The sequence below is a fragment of the Amblyomma maculatum genome, chromosome 2 (assembly GCF_055883805.1).
Source record: "Amblyomma maculatum isolate TAMU_Amacu chromosome 2, ASM5588380v1, whole genome shotgun sequence".
Classification (NCBI taxonomy): Eukaryota; Metazoa; Arthropoda; class Arachnida; order Ixodida; family Ixodidae; genus Amblyomma; species Amblyomma maculatum.
This window is the reverse complement of record NC_139345.1, coordinates 34,108,207-34,128,244: the sequence shown is the minus strand read 5'-3', so window position 1 is coordinate 34,128,244 and position 20,038 is coordinate 34,108,207. Positions and strand designations below refer to the sequence as shown.

Genomic DNA, 20,038 nt, shown 5'->3' with positions numbered 1-20,038 from the left:
AATTGTCGAATAAAGTGATGTAGGTGTTCACACTTCTCTGCGATGCACAACACGGGGCTCGGGCCGCTACGATGACGTCGTGTGAAGTGTCGCTATGTTTCAAGTTCAGAAAGTTGAAGGAAGAAAAGCAATGCCTCCAAACATATAGCTCAGGAAGTCTTTGGCGGCATCGGATTATTCCGTACAGCATGGGGGCAAAGCTAGCGGAAATTTAAAAATAGGCAACAGTGATGTCATTATGACTTTTTCTGCACTTCTGTGTGGTGCACTGAGGGGAAGCCTAAACATTTAATTCATGATTACATCATCATTTTTAATGCTAGCGCAGAACTATTTAGAATTCTTTCTTTACAAACTTCAAGTATTCGAGATCGCTGAATCTTGCCCAAATGTCTGAAAGCTGCTTAGCTTCCCTTTAGTTATGGACAACAAATTTTGGTTGCATTTTTCTTCTTGTTGACTATTTATAAGACAATAATGAACAGAACCACCATGTGATATTTGCCTACAATTGGTAAATAATTTAGAATTCAACTTTCTTTTTTTTCTCGCAAGTTTAAATTTTAACAGCCGAGCTATGGCTTTGTCCTCCATCTTAAGTCTAGCTGACATGAGGGATGAGAAAAACTTATAATTTCTACTTTTTCACTCATTGCGGTTCCTGTTCTTGAAGCAGACTTTCTTTAATGCTGTAATGAAGCAATATGGCAAAGCAGCAATTAATTGTTATATTGGAGTTTCTCTCTCTCTCTCTCTCTCTTTTTTTTTTTTTATACCCATGTGGCCTAGGTCTAACGCTGACATGATAGCCATCGCTAGGATGTTAAAACTGATGCGGAAACACTTGAGGAAAGAATTAGATTGTAAATTATTTAGCAGTCTTAGGAAAAAGCATGTGGTGAGCTCCATGTAGTAATGCCTTAGGCATCGTTACAGAGAATGAAACATGCAACCTGAAAGGAGGTGTCTATACTGCCTAACCTGCTGTGCGTTGTTTTCTCTGTTTTCTTTCTTTTTTTTTTCTTTTTTTTTTTTTTTTTTTTTTTTTTTTTTTTTTTTTTTCGGATGTGTCTTCCTCGTTCTTCTAGGCACTGCAGAGAAGTGGCGAGGTTGGGTGATTGCTGCTGCACATGTGCTGTTATCATGTGCCTCAAGACTCGGGTCATTCATACGTTAACTTGCATCCTTTTCGCCACTGATCATGTGACATGATCAAATTTACTGAAATTTTCAACACACTTGCTGAGAAATTGTATTATTTGAGAATACAGTGAATTAGATGAAAAATTGATTTATTGCTACATAAATCTTCAGGTATAGGCGATCATTTCAGATGTAGGTGATACGCTCCAGCTGTCACTCTAAAACTCTGGGAAATTTTTATTGCTCATGTTACTGAGAATGCCTCTTAACGATAAGTTATACACAACATAGATGCCTAAGAAAGTAGAAGACTGAATGGCTGTCGCCGTCTCACAATGGACGCGCAATTTAGATGTCATGGGTTCAGACACCACCGGCACCGTATGGTTTTTTTATATATATATATATTTACTTTCTAATCAATTATCCCCACGAGTACATTACTATTTCACATCGATTAACATGCAGAAAAAGAAAAAAAAAATCCCCTGTGCTTTCCTTTGTGTCATTGCACTTGGTTCAGTAGAAAACTCGATCAGCTACTGTGTAATTGCATGGCAAGCAGCTCTACTCAAGAGTGAATGCCCATTTATAGGTGGTCCCTTGTGTCTTCAGAAAGAGAGTGTTCATTCGCGCAGCACTGTATTTTGCATTTGAGCAAAATTCAGTTTTTTTCTCCTGGCATTAAACACATTCAGAATTCGCTTCATAATGACATTAAAGAGATATTTGGAATATGTTGAACTTCACACGATTTGTGGCTAAATTTACAGCGATATGAACATATTTGGTGGGCTGAAAGTTTATGCATGATTTTAGGACTTCTTTTGGGGCTTGTTTCCATTACGAACATTGTGCATAACATTTTAGTCAGTGTGTGCACGGTTTGTAGAAAACTTGCCTCAATTCTAGCTTCATATTTACACTGATGTATGCTCTCTTACAGCCCATACTGTTGTGCCGTTTTCCTGCTGAGATAAAGTCCTTCTACATGCAGCGATGTGCTGACGATCCTCGGTTGACGGAGTCTGTATGTCCTGTCTTACTTTGTGGTTAAAACTTACTTGTGCAGTTTCAAATGAAAGCTGAGCTCAGCCACTATGCTGAGGAAAGTTTTCTGTGCACAGCTCATTGCGGCATTCTGTTGTCTTCAAAACAAAATTACCTTATTAAGTGTGAACGTCCCTGCCTTAATTTAAGTGGGAAAATGCAGTGCATTGGCAAACAAGTTTGTCAAAAAATAAATCTTGAGCACTGCTGCCCTTTAGTGTGAATACTCCTATCAAAGCATTCTGTTGGGATTGCTATTAAGCAACAAAACAAAGTGTTCCTTCTCTTCCTTGTATGTTTTGCTGGTGCTAAGAGTTCCTTTACTGGATACATTTGAGGACATTATGACAGGATACATTTTAGCATGTAGGGGAATGTGAATATTCCGAAGTTTTGAATATGAATCAAATATGTTTGTCATTTGATTTGTATTTGGGTCAAAAAATTTTTAGAGTTTTCTGAATATTTGAAAGCTGCTGAATACACCGAGAACTTTCGAATATTCGAACACTGACGAATATTTTAAATCCCTGAGAGTAATATCTCGTTAATATTCAGGTAATTCGAAGTAGAAGTGCAGTCCCGGCCGACTCTCATGTAAGATCGTCAGACACTCATTAATTCGAACATGGACGGGCGAGGGATTGCGTCAAGCTAGGACCCGCGCAGCCAGCGATCACCGAAATAGGTCTCCCTGAACCTGAATTGCACGCAACAGTGGTGCGCATGCACTACATGTGCGTTAACAATGATAGGAAGTTCCTTGTTTCAGAAATTTAAGTTCATTCGCATAGTTTTGGTTTTGCTTTCCCTAAGTTCACATCTTTCGGCTGCGATAGGGCACGCCGAGAGCGCTGCTTGGCATGTCAGTTTTACGCGAAAGGACACTGTGTCCCAGAAAACCTGATCTCGGCGCTTTGGATGCAATACAAAATCACGCATGTTATTTTGTATCAAAATTGGGACATACTATTCTTTACGCAGCATTCAGGGTGGTATCATACCATTACTTCCCATTTAGCATACATCTGCTATTCAAGTTAGGGGCTAGTTTGCGTTAGTGATTTGCGCCAGTAACATATGTACCCCCCGATTGTATGCCATTGATTGATTGATTATTGACACCGTTGATTAAAGTGTTCACTGCAAAGTGAGACAAATACTGCGCCTTCTTTTCCCCAAAAATCAACCTAAAGAAAGTATAAACAAAATCGCGGGATAAAAAGGCAGTGTTAAAGGCGCCATTTCAGCTTCTCTTAAGGCGATGCTTGAATGTCCCCCCCCTTTATTTTTTTTTTCAATATGACGATCGAATATTTAGGGGAATTCACCAAGGTGGAGTAGATTTGTAATAAGGGAGTAATTACTCATTGGCATCCACCCAAGTGCAGCCATACAGATACAAAGGAAAGCTGTGCAGCTTTCTCAGAAACTTCATAGTTAAAGAAAAATTTGTTCGGGTGCTGGGATCAAGCTGGGGCCACCGCTTTTCCTGGCCAGTCACTCTATTTATTGAGCTAACCAGGACGATCAGCAGGGCAGGTGATAGAGCGAGGGTGAATCGATCAATAACTCAAAATGGGAACGGTGTTGATCGAATGATGTTATGCTGTTCTAAAGCTTTCACAAATATCCCTGGCCTGCATCCACATGCTGCTACCAAGACACGTCACCCGCAGTTTCATCACACTGCACCGCAATGTTTCACCATGTGGACTGTGCTGCGAAGAAACGAAATGGGGCTGTTTTGTGAAGAGGGCCCATTAATTACTGCTGCATTGCTCACCGAAAAGGGAGGCTGAGGCATTTAGAATTTCAGAGCAATCTTTCAACATTTCTGACAGTGTGTGGAACGCAAAGCATTTGACGTGACCGAGAAATATGCTGTTCTCTCTTCGGTTTCATCTCATATGCAGACACTCATCATGCAGGCGCCTTTATTAGATAAAATTACCGTGATGCAAACTGTTTTGGCACTTTTTAAGGCCTATTCACTAATTTGAACTTTTGGTTTATTCAAACATTTTTTATATTCCTTTGAAAGCCGAATTAACGAGATTTTACTGTATTCAGCAGTGATATGACAGTTCCACCCGGTTTCATGCAGGTCCATCCTGAACAAAAAACTGGTGTGTCAAATCTTGTATAAAATTCATACTGGATTTTTAAGTAGGGTCCACTGTGCAATGTTAGTTTAATTTTGTTTCCAAATACCATACGCAGTTTTAAAACAAAGAAGACAAACAGTGTTTGCTAAATAATTTTATTTTATTCTTTTTTTGTGTGATCAGATATTTAATTCAATTTTGAGGGCATTTTTTCCCTATATTCATATTCAATTCATATTTGGAAATTTAATACTATTTGCACACCTCTTATTTTATAGTTCAGAAAATCGAACCCTGAAGTGTTTTTGTAGAAAGTGTAGTTTACTATCAGGCTTGATATTTTTTTAGCCGTGCATATACTTTTACCAGTCAGCTCTTTCAGAAGTGCTGGGTATGTGGAACTGGCTGCTGCCTAGCATTATTGCCTGCATATTTCACATGCAATGCACCTCTCACTCAGTCTTGTGATGATTTGATAAACTGCACTTGTTGGATAGCCAAACGTTTCATAAGCCATCTCATACTTAGGCTTTTTCAATGAGGAAAGCGTGTTTATTAAAATGGCTGGAAGCTGCAGGTGGCTTTAGTAAATTCTGCAGAATAGGAATTTCGGCATCGGTAATCACTGCACCGATGAAGAGGAGGAGAAGAGAAAGCTTATTCCGTATGCTGTAATTAGGCTTACTTCAAATCTGCAACTCACTAGTGTTTTGCCTTGGAAAAATTACCCAAGTTTTTTTCACTAAAGAACCTCCTTTTCTCTCAGCTGTTTTGTGTTACCTCTGCAACAAACTTTGCACAATACCCAGAAATGTGGTGCAACAAACACAAACACAAGCGAAGAGACACAACACACGCGCACATTTCTGGATATTATGCAGCACCAACTAGCCCCTCAAGCCATTATTTTGAAACTTTGCAAATTTATAGACTTATTAAAAATGCTTCTAACACCAACACTGTTACAACCACTTGTCCTTTCTGTTCTTGTTTCCAACACCGCTACACACACACCTGTTTGTGCCTTTTGTTTCTTTGTGTCAGTGGAAAAGAAGAGTCATCATGGAGAAAGAAAAATAGCAGCGCACCTATCGGTGGATGAGAGAAATCAGCCACACTTCCTATGTCGGTTTCACTGCTGTGAATTTTTGGTTACTTGGGTGCTACCCCCATTTGGCTGTGACAAAGGTGTAGCTTTTGTCTTGTTTAATTCATTTTTATGCAAAATATGGTTGTATCACAATTGCTTTTTTAACCTAAGTTAGAGTGAAAGATGTTGCTATAATATTGGTTGATACAGGTTAATCATAACTTGCCAAAGGCTTTTTATATTTTGGCTTTTTTTGCCTTGTTTTTGCAGTAAACAGGGCATAGTCATGAAAGAATTTTTATTTCAAGGCAAGAAACAGCAGCACTGTAGAAAGGCTAGAGAGCCAACATGGCGCTGTTACTGACCTGGTATTAGTATATCTCACAAGTTAGGTCAAACATGCTTGACCTCAACACAGAACTTACTTTCTATAATGCACTGCATATGTGCACCACATGCTGAAATTTCCTTATGGCATTGCAGCGGCCTATATCTGTTCCTAGCAGTTTATCTGAACAGGCTATTGGAACACCAGATTAAAATTTTGGCGACTGGCATGCCTATGTAACGCAGTGCAAGAAGGAGATTGTGTCGACACCATGTGCTTGCAGAGTTAGGGTATCCATCATATTCCACCATGAACAGCACAGTTGTATAAGCGATTGCTGGAGCAGTATATAGCACCAAAGTTTAATGAATGCACAAGAATTCAGCCCAAAACATATCAGAGTTTACTACAGTGGGGAGCACATGCTGTGGTCATTTTTTTTTCTTGCTTGCTGTTCTAAACAACCTTTATGGATGCCAAATGTATGCAGTTCACTGCAGTAGACAGACACAACAGCCTTAACTTGCTGTTTTGATGTTTTCAAGCATTGCCGCAGTAACATCTCACCTGTAGTCCAGCATGTGAAAAGGCATTGAAAATAGCACACTGAGATCGCAAGTAACATTGTTATAGACGAATGTGTTTAGCCTGTCAAGGCTTGTCATTGGCAGAAGAAAAAAGAAAATTAACGGATTTTTTCAATAAATTATTTGTATAAAAACAGTTGCATTTAGTTGTAAAGTGAATATCTAGCAGCAACAAATTTGATGCTTGATTGTATCAATACTTTTTGTGCTTGCATCTTGTGGTATTCAGTGACAATACTACTAGATCGCTTGCGCAGTTGTGACATATTTTTTGTTTAGTGTTCTTCCTTAGACTTTCTGCATTTCTTTGCGGAATCTAAGAACTTCAAAAAACACAAAAAAGCTTGTCTACGGCACATCAGCATGTGTTTGATGTGTTTGTCATAGGTAAAATCAGTTCTGTAATCAAAGTGGCAGCTATCGCAGTTGCAAAAAAATGTAAATTAAGGTGACGGCATACCACTACTGAATTGATGGATTATTTTTGTAAAGAAACTGTACAGCTGCATCACAGAATGTTATGATGTGCATAAATACTTTGTTACAGTTTTTTTCTTTCCCTCCTTGTGTAAACAGGTCGATCTTCTGATGCCTGGTGTGGGTGAGATAGTGGGTGGCTCCATGAGGATTTGGAACCACGAGGAACTGCTGAAGGGCTATGAGCGAGAAGGCATTGATGCAAGCAACTACTACTGGTACACAGACCAGCGACGCTATGGCACCTGTCCACATGGTGGCTATGGCCTGGGATTTGAACGCTTCCTTACCTGGGTGCTCAAGCGCAACCACATACGGGATGCTTGCCTCTACCCGCGTTTTGTGGGTCGCTGTAAACCTTGATTCCTGATTCCTCTCTTGGGCTCCATAAGACATTTGGCTTTTTGTGTAAGCTTAATTTTTTACTGGAAGCTATTTGTCATCTGAGGTTTAAATTTTACCACTGAGCAGATCATGCAAGCAGAATATTGTACTGGTTAAATTTCAAAAGAGAAAAACTGATGCGGTACTGCGGAATAAAGACAACTAAAAACCAATATGTGCAACGCTGCTTGTACTCGTCCTGTAATGCTGCATTACGTCACCGAAAATGTCTTGCCGGCCGGCCTGGGAATCTGTGGTGACTATTTACATCACATCTTTGCTTCCAACTTTGGTGCCCTTTAGACCCCACACAGGGGCACCATACGGGACACCATAATGTATGTTCATGCCGCTTTTTTTTGGCCCTTAAACTTCTGTTTCCAGCTAGTGCAGCATATAAATTTGTGCTTCTTGCCAGCTGGAAAAAAATAATTACCTGTTGCCTCTCATTTTTTTCCAACACGGATATGTTGAATTTTTGGGTGCACAAATTTAGGAAGTATTTCAAGACTGTGAGGACTCCACCTGCTTAGTCAATAATAGTGGACAAATATTACATCTTGGGATTCATTTCATGTAGCTTTGAAAGTGTAGCCAATGAATTTTTGCAAGTATTTGAAGTAGCAATAGTGAGGAGCCAGACATGAAGATTCTGTTTCTGGGCCGTATTGACGGTACATGTTGCTGTTGTGGCTAGCACATGGTGCTTCTTACTTGCAGAGGCTTTCGTGTGTTCCAAAACTATTTATGTTGCACCAAGCCTTGTTAACCTTGCTCTGTCTATCTGACGTGACTTAGACAGCACATGAGCTGCACATTGACATTGGTGCACACCACTGCAACTTACAAAGGAAATCAGATGCCACCCAGCAGTTCTGAAAGTGCCATCTGCTCATCTTAATTAGTACAGATATTTAATGGATCTTCAGTTTAGATCTCCTGCTTGTATGTATGCATAACTTTATTAGGGAGCCGGCAAACGACGGGTTAAAGCGTCGTGACGCTGGCCAAGCGTCTACCCGGGTTTAAGCCCTACTCTGCACTACCTCATTTGGCTCGTTTATGGTGGGTTGTGAGGCTTGTGCTTTTCGAGCACACCCCGGGCCTGCTGGACGGCCCATAGCTGCATGTCCTTGTCTGTATTCTGCACAGCACTTTGAAGTTCAGGCGGGTATGTCCTGGATGCAGCTTCGGCCGGGAACCTGGCACAGTCCCACATGATGTGCCATTGGTCCGCCGGACCCATTTGACATGCACTGCACATATCACTCGTGTAGATGTCTGGGTGGAGGACGTGTAGCACTGCCGGGGCTAGGAGTGACCCGGTTTGCATTTGCCTTAGGATGACCGTCTCCGACCTCCTGCTTGTTACACCTGCTGCAAGCCCAGGCCCTAGCTACACTAGCCACATTCAGTCAGGGCAGCAAAAAGAAACTGTTAAAAAAAAATATTTAGGGGGACATTTTTTACATGTATTTGAAGATGCAACAGTGTCAGCTGCTCCAGTCTGCACTTCCTTGCCCAATCATTTCTTTTAATTTGTGCTTGTACTATCTTGCACATGCTAGCAAACAGGCGTAAGATGCCACATTATGTGAATGACCACCCAACATAGATACTAAGCCCCGCTTTAACCAAGCCGTATGACAATGCCCCATCGGATTTCATTTCCACCTAACTCCCATTTCAAAAGAGAAGCAGAAGTAGGCAGCTCCTGAAGACTTCACAGCATCATTTGGTCTCGATTCCCGCACAACACGCCAGTCAATTAGGTCCCAGCCAAATCACCCACTAACTACCAGCGTCCAGTGTCGTGGCCACGTTTTCACTCGCATCACACACATTTTCAAAATTGTGGCTTTTACATTTTCACATTAAAAGGGTCTGCACTGAAGAAATCTGAGGCATCCACTAGCAATGCACATTTGTAATGTTCTTTCCTGTGCGAATTGCACATTTTGTTCTAGATAATGCAGTTACACATTGTGCTGTTTTTGCTTGCAGATACTTGCAGAGCTGCATCCACTGCCTTGAAGGGCAGAACCAGATGTAACTGATTTGGCACGCAGTAATTGTGTTGGTGGTTGGGGGGTAGCAACATCTGAGCATTTTCTGCCCTTTCCCAGCACAGTGTTTGAACATCCAGTGGACAGTTCAGTTTCTTCTCCCAAATACATACCTCATTTCTCGAGCAAAGATGTAACCTGAAGGCCCATCCGCTTAAGAAAAAGCAGCTGGTTTTATGTTTATTTTTGCAATGAAAAGAAGTCTGACGTTCTTCAGTGAAGTTTTTGTTACAAAAAGATTTTATTGTGAAAGGGAAACATCGCTGTTAAGAACACTTCTTACCAAACGGCAATGAGAAAGTGCTTTCATTTCCTTTGCACTGCATCGCCAATTCATCTCTACATGTTGCAAATAAAAGAGTAAATGCGTATCAGTAAAAATGATGTACAGCTAACGGACTAAAGCAATATCACATTTGTAGGATCCAGACTCAAATGTCTCTGGATATACGTGTACTAGCCAATTTACAATTAAGCACTCGTGCATAGCACTTTGTTAGAATGTTTTTTACAGACAAAAGACCACACTGGAAGGCCCACGGGAGCGAGTTCAGAGCATGTTTTTGAAATTGATCTCTTAGGGTCCCTTCTGTAGAACTCCATATGTAGCCTAACAATCTGCCATGGCACTTTGGTCCAAATGAAGTTCCTGCAGATAGGTTTCTAACAAAACTGAGCTCCCAGTCAGTACACAAAATATTGCATTTATTAGTGGAAGCATCCCACTATCATTTTGTGATGTAATTGTCTATTTTGCTGAGCATCTCGGGAACAGCCTTGAAGAGGTCTGCAACAAGGCCAAGGTCGGCAACTTGAAAGATTGGCGCTTCAGGGTCCTTGTTGATGGCCACAATGGTCTTGGAGTCCTTCATGCCGGCAAGATGTTGAATGGCACCAGAGATGCCCACTGCTACATACAGCTCCTGCAGTCACAGCAACAGAATACCTGCTGACCGACTCATGTTTATAAAACGTAACGGGATACACGGCTGCACACAGTTACAGGCGGTACTAGTTTACTACGTTTCTTCCCCAAACAGTTCACAAAAAAACAATGTAGCCACTACGCAATAGAAGTGGTAGATCATAGCACAAAACTGGCTTTCGCTGGTGATGCTTAACAGTTCCTAGAGCAGATTTCAATTGTGACTGCAAACTAGATTGCACTCTGCTACCCTCCACAAAATGCGCTACAAAACATCACAGCCATAAACTGCAAAAACTAAACTGCTATGAGTTGAGAAAGACAGAGCTGAAAATGGCACAACTTCGAAATCGACTTCACCACAACATATTAGTTCCTTGGTAATTTGGCTTCACAAAAATTTTTCTAATGCAGTTGGGAGAATGGTATACTATCACTCTCGCAATAACCATCACAGGAACTGAATGGTGACCACTGCTTTGAACAGCACTAAAGAAAAATCTGCAGATCAGCCTGCATTATTTTTACACCTTTAGAGACAGTGTAACTTATTTTGTATGGTCTTAATTTTACTGTGGAGTTCTGGTTTGAAATCTATGCCATTTTCGATTTATGGGCTGTCCTCTACAGCAATTTTGCAGTGACATTTTTTCCTTGTGCCATATATAAGTTAAATCCAAATATATGTGCATGACCGGATGTCTAAATAACCGGATTTTAATATATGTTATAGCATTACCGCGTAGTTATTTCATTCAATGCAATTTGTCTTCAAGACCGCTTCAGAGTTGCCTGTTTTATTTAATCTATGCTCCTGAAAGAAAACCAAAAAAGAGAAACTTAAAACATGCGCAAATATTTTAAAAAGTAAGAAAAAGGGCCCTGTACCACTTTTGTTTTTGCTGTTTTGTGTTTTTGCAGAAAATCGCAGAAAAAAGCAACATTTTGGAGATCTACAACCCATCTCCTATATACCAGCTAATTTATTCACTCCTTGGGAAATTAATTCAACTTTATAAGATGCAAACAAGCTGAATACATTCGCATCCAGAACAGATGAAGGAATAATTTTTTATTGCAGCATGCTCCTGAGTGATTAAACTAAACAAAGTTGGAAACAGATTCCTGTTTTCTTTTTTCTCGCAAATTGTTTTGTGCACTGTAATTTATATGACTCATAAATTACTCCTCTCTAAATCAAACAAATTGTAAAATGACTAATATTGCCTTAGTCAAAGAAGTTAGTTCCTACATTGTATTTCTTACACTGTATGCTATCTAGCCACACATTAATAATAGTTTTCTGATTAGTGGCCTTTTCTCTATTATTTCTGTAAACAATGAAGTAAAAATGTATATTTTGAAAACTAATTGACATATCAGAAAAGTTATTACATATTTGAAATTAGCAGAAAAATGATTAGGACTGTACTTGACTGAATTCAGTTTAAAAGCAATGAAAAATGTTTAAGAGCCCTGTCCCCCTTAAAGTCCATGCTTTTAAAGACTTTTTGCAACTTTTCTGCCTCCAAGTTTATAACAAAAAAGATTTTTTTTTTTTTTCAAGTTATGTTTAATGCTTAAGGTAAATGATAGTATTCACATTTGAAAGGGCATCTAAATAGCTACAGCCTGGTATATGATACACCAGGGTGTTCAAATACTACATTTATAAAATAAGTTGTTTCCAAGACTTCTCAAGATCGCTGGTGATCCCAAAAGAGTTAAAGGGGTAGGGACATCAATTTTTTCTAAAGTCTCATATCTGCTAGGAAATTACATGTAATACATAAGTAAACATAGATTACAGTGTGAAATTTGCCTACACTTAGTAAATAATTCTTAACTGAACAGGTTTTGTCACACAGTTTTGGTTTCAATTTTGGGTTGGCAAACGATGGTTCCGACATCAAAAGTGAGCATGAGATCATGCGAAACCTCACAGAAACTGCAATATCAAAGCTTCCTGTCTAGTCGCTCTGATTCTAGCTTCTGGAGCAGCTTAGTGTGAGAGTACATGAAATAAAACTACATTGTAGCTTTTGTATACGTCACATGATTTCCTACTAATTTGTGATGCTGGAAACCTTTGTTCAGCAACCGAAACTAAAACTGTAAAATAAGCAAAATTCAATTACAAATTATTAATGGGTGCTGGTGAAGTCTACGTGGTGACCGATGGTTACCAATTTTGTATGCACTGTACAGCTCCAAAGCAAAACTACGCCAAGAAAAATTAGTCTCAACCTCTTTAAGCAGCTGGCAATTCAAACAAAGATTTGCTGCACCAAGCAGTTGCTTTCTAAGAAGCCAGTCTGTCATGTTTCCAGCATATGAAGAAACAAAGTGGAGCGCAAATATATACACTGCCATAAGGCCAAGTAGAGTTCAAATTTCTTTTTGAGACACATTAAGCAATAGTGAATTCTGCTAAAAGAAAAAAAACTTTCTGCGGCACTGTCTGAAAACAGGTTTTCCAGTGCAACGAAAAAGCACAATTTTGGATATGAGACAAGGAAAACAGATGGACAAATGAACATTTGAGAGAGTGAGGAAATGTGGAACTGCTTAAGCATTTGCATACACTTCCTTGAGTCATATGAAGTACTACATACCTGGACTAACTTTAAAGTTGCATTTAGTAAACTACAAACATTTTGGCCCACTGATGGATTTTCATCAAAAACTAAAATAGCTCGTGTGAAAGCTTCAAGGTGACTCAATGGCTCTGACAAATTTTTTACATTTTGTCTTGCACATTATTGTAATGAGGTTTAGTAGGAACAGGATCCCTGCAATGTACAGGGTGATCCACTTCTAGCTATAACACGGCCACTGCATTCAAAGCATCATTGCGTCCGACCCGGCCATTCCATAAAGCTAGGCGGCAGGCCATGCGAAGCATCACCTCCGCGTCCCAACGTGTATATATTGCTTTGCTTCGGTAAGCGCCTTCATCCTACGCAATGTTGCTTTGAAAGCAGTGACCATGTTATAGCTAGAAGTGGATCATCCTGTACCTCTAGTGTGAAGCCATCTTATTTGCACAAACCCTAGAATATAAGCTTCACTCGCAATAGCACAGTGGAAAAGAATACAATTAACCAGCTGAAGTGGCTCAGTAAGGACCATTTAATTGCACTGGGACATATCTGTGGCTTGTGATGGGCAAGGAAATATAGCTGTGAAGTTCCTCCTATGGTGCACACCACAAAACCGACACTTCCTGTTCTCAACCATATGAAAAGAACAAGCAACATGCTGTAAGTTACTACCATACTGTGCTTAGTCCAGCCGATTAGTAGTACAACACTCCTGCAGGATCACATATTTGCTTTTTCTTTTTTTTTTCAACCCTCGGCAAAGTTGTACATTGTCGCCATTTTTTGCACATTAATACAGGTCCGACTTGCTATTTCCTAAAGTGCTCAATCAAGCCACAAATGTCAACTCACGGGAGCCACGATCTTGCCCGTCTGTCCAACCTGTAGGTCATTAGGCACAAAGCCAGCATCCACGGCAGCTCTAGAAGCACCCACTGCAGCTCCTATCTTGTCAGCCAGGTCATACAGCATCTTAAAGTTTTCGCCGTTTTTCATTCCTCGTCCTGGGCAAGGAAGTTATGCCACAATGAGTCGGAAAATAATGAAAAAAGCAAGCAGCAGCTGCACATGTTAAAGTGCCCCATCCAATTTCATCAAATTTGCATAACATATGGTGTAGCAGCCATAGGTAGATACAACTCAAGGAAAAAGCGGTAGATGCCCCACAAAGGAGGCCCTTCAGCCAGCCTCGTCGAACGATCCTCAGAACGCCGCAGTTTTCTGAACCTCCTTTTATCTACCGCACCCTGCGTTGTTCCGTTAGCAGGTCCAAAGAGAATACTCACGATGATTCATTAACTCCATTGGCTGCAGGGGGTCGTTGGAAAGGCAAAAGCCGCTTTTTGCTCTAGTTGTATCTGACTAGCACTACACAGTCAAAATCGACTGCAAAAATAAATCGATAATGAACAGCACAAAAGTCTGACCTCCAGAGATGACCTTCTTGGCGCTTGTCAGTTCTGGCCGCTCACTCTTGCTCAGTTCTTGTCCTTCAAATGAGGATTTGCTGGTGTCAAAGTCGGCTGTTGGCGCTGCATGATAAAATCATTGTGGTGGTAACATTTAATATAATGGACTGTCCATGTCCATGCATGCTGCCGTACAGAATTTGGTGCATATGTATAAAAAGAAAAGCTGTAGAACTCATGATAGTCTTTCCTCGCATATTAACAAGATTCAAAAGATCAACTTGTTTGAGTTGCAAACTTTACATTCTCTCCTACAATGGGCAAGCTCGCTGACTTTGTTAATGAGTGTGAATGAGGTCACTGAGTTAACAAACACGTGGGCCTCCCGTAAACAGTGAAATAATTTTTGTGCACAGAGGCCTGCACTTACCATTTTCCGGAGAGACCCCTGAGCCACTTACACCAACAGCATCAAAGCACGTTCCTCGCACAAGTAGCACTTTTACAGGGTCCTTTGCCTTGATTGTCTGAATGGCATTTCCTGCAAATAAACTGGCACATTAAGAAGAAAAGGGAGCGGGCAGAAGTTGGGCTGCATGAATAAGGTACCATGCTGTAATCACAAAAACACCAATGTCGCTGGAAATGGATCCTTTGGAAACAAGAAAAGTAAAAAAAAAAAAAAAAAAAAAAAGAAAATGTTTTTGGCAAGTAAAATGCATGCATTGACACCGATTTTTGGGTGCAGATGCCAGGGGCTATGCTGCACTGTCACTCACTTCAAAACGGTGGCAAATTGTTTTTTTCAGTAAAAGGATGTCATGAGTCAACAGGCTAAAGGGAGATTTAGAGCCCAATTTTTTTGTCAATAAATGCACCTTTCACTGCTGGGCAGACACTAATATTTTCACGAAGGGCCAGAGAGTCAACTTTTTTTACTGAGAACCAGAACACATCCTTGTTACACCATCCTTTTATTTGAGACAAGCGTGACCAGATCACATATGTCGCACGCCACATGTACTGCAACGACCCCGCCAACTGCCACACTCTCCTTTAGTTGTGTCCATTACTGCACATTGGAATCATATAATAGTAGTATCGATCCAGAAAAACGTACCTGCATAGATGGAACGAACGAAGGTGTCAGGAGACTTAATGTCAAGCACATCAGAAACTGGAGAGACATCCAATTTTGATGCAATCCTAGGCAGCAGACCCTGCAATAAGATTTTAGCATGAATTATTGATCAGCGCAGTGACTACACACTCCCAGGTTTGCAACAATCATGTCCCATTCGTAATCTTTAGAATTAATACATTAAAAAAGAGAAAGGAGTACCTGCCTTTGAAAAGGCGGTCGATGCACCAACCAAATGGGTGAAGTTAAATTGCTTGCACGTAGCCAGGACCACGGGTGTGAGACGTTCTGCATGTAACCATAATTTTGTGCAAGGTGTGTGAGTGATGAAATTACATATAGCTACTGCATCTCAAACACATGATAGCACGAGTACACCTAGAGTGTGCTGCTCTCTTTATCACCATAGCGTATGGTGTGATTTGCAAAACATACATATGCAGGAATTTACTGACCATCAAAACAGCTTTCCATGTGTCGAAGGTTACTTTCGAAGCATCATGAAATACTTTTGGCGGGTAAATATGCTGCTTGCCATTTAACAAGTGTCAAACAGTTTTTAAGACCACTCTTCACTTAACCACAACATATTTTCCTCAATCATTTGTCCAGCATTCTTTCAATCATTTGTCCAGCATTCTTTCAAGGCTATAAAAAGCGATTTTCTACTAACCTGGTAAAAGACCTTCAAACGCATCATTTTCAGCCAAGAGAAGTTTCTGCAGCCCTTCAGCTTTGCTGACTTGAGCTGCCACCTGCGTGCACATCCATTCCTTTAATACATCACTGTTCATTTCAGGGAGGCAAGTTTTGGTGACCTTGTAGCAGGTGTTGCAAAGCAAAATCAGCTATTTATGGTAGCAGAAAAATAACAGAGCACATATCATGAAGCCACATGGTAAGTTGAGAAGGGGTTGGACTTTTAAGCTTTTATTTTATGAAAATTCAGCACACATTTTCCAAACAAAATTTTCCTTTTTTTGGCAACTATTTTCTATGGATGACTCAAATTCTATTGTTTTAGTGATATTAAGTGGTACACCCCAGCTTAAAGTCAATTATAGTTAATTTTGGCCACTTCTCTAAGTAGAACACAATTTAAGCAGTATTAATACACAAATGTTTGTATTCAACCCAGTTCTTGTAGAAGGAAATTCTACTGGCACTTATGATTAATGGATGTCAAATGATGAAACTGACACACAGAAACTCGAGCGAAAGATGACTTCCGGAACGTGGCCTGCATTGTTATTTGATTGTTATGCTAGGATGAGTGAGAGGTCTTGGTGTAGACAGCAGCATCTAACCGCTGCTTAACTGTTGCGCTAGCCAGAACATACACTTTTCATAACATTTATACATGATTTTTGCCAGTATCTTTACATGCATTGGAGAAACTCGCAAACTAATGGCCTTAGGTGAGAGATGACCGTAGAGAGTGCTACAATTGATAATAGCGAATATGTGAGCATCCCAGTCTGCAAAGGTCTGCAAGATGGTGGAGAAATACCTCAAAATGCACTACTTCAATAATTCAATGGTACCATTGACTCCAGCATGAGCATTCTTAACTTTCTCCCCTGACTGAATACAAAACAATGTGGACAAAGTCTGCTGGCAACGCGAGGCTTCCTCTCACACCTGGCTACCTTTGTTTTATCCTGAAAAGAACTCGGGTCTTCCTGCCCTCTAAAGTAGAATTTTGCAATGTAAAGCTAGCTAACTGTGGTGTGCGTGCCAAGGAATTAAAGTGCTTTGATTAAAACTGGAGTAAGAAAATTTACATTATCTGATTTAAAACTAACATTTTGTTCAAAAACTGAAAAGTCTGAACCTTGCGTCTATAATTCAATGTGGGAGGTTAATGAACCCACCGAATGAAAAGTCATTGTGAAAGATCAGCTAGAACTTTTCATAATGACTGCTTTTTGCAGCAAGCAATCGTATGTACAGCTTCTTCCAATATGAAAAAGAACAATGTTTGAGCCTTCAATTAATGATTGTTTCATTTATCATGTGCCAAGCAAGAACACTTAACCCTGCTTTTTTACTTGTTTTCCTCTTGGCATAATAACCAAACATTTCGTTCGTGTGTGTGTGTGTGTGCGTGCGCTCAAGTTTTTTTTTTTTTTTCTTTCTTTTTGCAAACTGGAGCCACAAGAATGAAATGATTTTGTATTGACAGTGGACATAATTCGATACGTACTCCGGATACATCCTTTCCAATGATGAGGCAGGAAACCTCGCCACCGATCTTTCTGGCCGCAGAAATGGCGTTTAATGTTGACGGCAGCATCTGGCCCCCACTGTGGTCCGCAATGACGAGCGTGCTGTTATGTCGGCACGCTGCGGAGACGGCCTGCACATTTCGAGGTAAGAAGCGGTCAACACACTTGGAGAACGCCTTAGAAGTGGAAGTGCCGCACAAATATATTTTACCAGAAGACAGACGGCCGATATGAGCGGGCCTGAAACCTTCAAAACTCGAATGCGATGTCAGCATTGTGAGCTGACTTTGCACATACAGTCTGTCAAAAATGCCTCATTGTAGGAAATATTACAAGCTGACGTCAAGCTAGTCCCTCTCAAGGGGTTTTTATTATTATTTTTTTTCCCTAGCTTATCTCTGCGTACGCTATCCGTTCCTGGCGGTCAGCAAGTTGACCTCTAAGCTAATCGGAATCAAAGTTTCCGTGTTTACCTGAAAGAGGCTGCGCCTGTGGAAATGCCTAAGCGACAGCATCGTCCTTCTTTGTTTAACTTGCAGCAGACAGCGTGAGAGTTTTTCCGACACCAGACACAAAACACACACACACAGAACTCGCTAATATGCAGCGTGCTCCGAGAACTGCCTTCAGCAGGACGGCTGACGGCTGTTCTAAGGTGATTAGTAGCCTCTCCACATGAAAGGCAGCGTATCGACAACGACAACGAATAAGCCAAGTAGCCAATCCAATCAAAGTAGTCAAGTTTAATCCAACGTAATCCATATTTGCTAGCTCCCTAGCATGGATTAGCATGTGGTAGTTCACTGTAGCATGGGCATACAAGACTCATCACTTGGAGCATCTTGGTGCAAGAATAGAATCAATAGAATATTTTGGACACTCGGCTTGCGTTGTGCTACAGGTTGTGCGTACGGAAATGTAGAGGAAGACAACCGAAAGGCGCGTTTTTCTTCTCTGCTCCTCCTCCGTAATCAGGCACGCGAGCCAACGGCATTACTGCACGAGCCTCATGTCTCATCCAATCACGAGAGTTTCGAGTGCACTGTCAGCTTCCAACGCTGGCACTGTTTGAGTGTGATGCCGGTATGAGACAGATGATGGCAGTTACGCTGTGCGTACTATGCGATTCGCACTTGGCTAGCTTCGTTTGGCTGGCTTGGTTGCTGTGCTGACAACGCGGGTGAGCTTTTTAGCGGAGTAGCGGCGCGATTGACGTGGCTGGGGGCTGCTCACGTGTCGACTTGTGTGTTTGCTTGACGTGTCACCACCTTTCATCACGTCTCGCGGCCGTTTGTGAACGTCGTTAACACTTCGTACAGTCAAAGCTTTAACGCCCGAAGGTATGGCCAGGCTACCAGCAACAGTCTTTCTCTTTGACGTGGACGGAACTTTGACGAAGAGCCGGCAAGTGATAACCAACGAAATGTTCGACTTTCTGCAAAGACTTAAACAAGACGTCGCCGTTGCACTTGTTGGAGGTTCTGATCTAGTGAAGATAGAAGAGCAAATGGGTGGTTCCCAAGCAGTGGCTGAGTTTGACTATGTATTTTCTGAAAACGGATTGGTCGCTCACAAGGCCGGCAAACTGATTAGCCAGCAAAGCCTCTTGAATTTCGTGGGCGAAGAGAAACTTCAGAGGCTCATCAACTTTTGTCTTCGCTACGTAGCCGACTTGACTCTGCCTCAGAAGCGTGGAACATTTGTAGAGTTTCGTTCCGGTATGCTCAACGTGTCACCAATTGGTCGTAACTGCAGCCTTAGCGAACGCAACGCCTTCGAAGTCTACGACAAAGAGCACGGCATAAGATCAGCTTTTGTAAAGGCCCTACGTGAAAAGTTTGCAGACTACGACTTGCAGTACTCCATCGGAGGACAGATTAGCTTCGATGTTTTTCCACGCGGGTGGGACAAGACATACTGCCTTGACCAGCTCGTTCGAGATGGATACAAGACTATACATTTTTTCGGTGACAAAACGGCTGAAGGTGGCAACGATTATGAAGTTTATCAGGATCCTAGAACTGTGGGGCATTCTGTGAAGTCTCCTGAAGATACTATTGTGGAAACGAAAAAAGCGCTAACATCTCTGAAAAGTTCTCCTTAGGTTGCTGGAGTAGAGTTTCGTGCTCAAATGGGTCTAAGAAGAAGTTATCCCCAGATTTCGACCTTCTTGAGACTGGTTTTACAAATCAGCAGAGTTGTGCCTGTTGTCTCAGCCGTTGCCATTTAAACTGAAAGAAAATTGAATTGAAGTTTGTCAGTTTTTGTAATAAATAAAATTGTTTTTCTATGTTTTGGACGTTGCTTAGTTCAAAAATGCGAATTTTGTAAGTGGCATTGGCAAGGTCAATTCATGGCATTGGCGTCTTCGCCTCTTCGCTACATCCATTGCTTAGTTTTTACGTACCTTATAAGTTAAAATATTAAAACTAGCTGAAGAGTAAGTAATTGCAGAACCGCTAAGCCGTGACTATAGTGTACTAGAATAGCGCAGAGAAA

The 20,038-nt window shown here is 41.0% G+C and overlaps 3 protein-coding genes across 3 annotated transcripts in view; 2 read left to right on the top strand and 1 right to left on the bottom strand.

Moving 5' to 3' along the window:
* The window catches only part of AsnRS (asparagine--tRNA ligase), a 34,859-nt gene extending 27,519 nt beyond the window's left edge, over positions 1 to 7,340 (top strand). Inside the window, exons 13-14 of the mRNA XM_084593767.1 lie at positions 2,090 to 2,173; positions 6,883 to 7,340. Coding sequence (XP_084449893.1) covers positions 2,090 to 2,173; positions 6,883 to 7,146 — 348 coding nt within the window. The 3' untranslated portion in view covers positions 7,147 to 7,340. The remainder of the gene's footprint in view (positions 1 to 2,089; positions 2,174 to 6,882) is intronic.
* A 2,110-nt stretch (positions 7,341 to 9,450) lies between these two features.
* wal (electron transfer flavoprotein subunit alpha wal) lies at positions 9,451 to 18,211 on the bottom strand. The gene is made up of 9 exons (XM_084593764.1): positions 18,013 to 18,211; positions 17,518 to 17,670; positions 15,985 to 16,066; positions 15,517 to 15,599; positions 15,291 to 15,390; positions 14,601 to 14,711; positions 14,189 to 14,293; positions 13,614 to 13,765; positions 9,451 to 10,156 (listed from the first exon to the last, which is right to left on the bottom strand). The coding sequence occupies exons 1-9, from the start codon at positions 18,052 to 18,054 to the stop codon at positions 9,962 to 9,964; spliced, it is 1,023 nt and encodes a 340-aa protein (XP_084449890.1). The 5' UTR covers positions 18,055 to 18,211; the 3' UTR covers positions 9,451 to 9,961.
* A 93-nt stretch (positions 18,212 to 18,304) lies between these two features.
* On the top strand, positions 18,305 to 19,834 carry Pmm2 (phosphomannomutase). Its single transcript, XM_084593766.1, has one exon. The coding sequence runs from the start codon at positions 18,882 to 18,884 to the stop codon at positions 19,641 to 19,643; it is 762 nt and encodes a 253-aa protein (XP_084449892.1). The 5' UTR covers positions 18,305 to 18,881; the 3' UTR covers positions 19,644 to 19,834.
* The last annotated feature ends 204 nt before the right edge of the window (positions 19,835 to 20,038 follow it).

Excerpts from the sequence above, each read along its gene's own strand:
- wal (XM_084593764.1), bottom strand. The coding sequence starts at position 18,054 with ATGCTGTCGCTTAGGCATTTCCACAGGCGCAGCCTCTTTCAG. Across the intron at positions 14,712-15,290 it reads CGTTCGTTCCATCTATGCAG|GAAATGCCATTCAGACAATC; the intron begins GTACGTTTTTCT and ends GTTTATTTGCAG. Across the intron at positions 13,766-14,188 it reads CAAGAAGGTCATCTCTGGAG|GACGAGGAATGAAAAACGGC; the intron begins GTCAGACTTTTG and ends TTCCTTGCCCAG.
- Pmm2 (XM_084593766.1), top strand. The coding sequence starts at position 18,882 with ATGGCCAGGCTACCAGCAACAGTCTTTCTCTTTGACGTGGACGGAACT.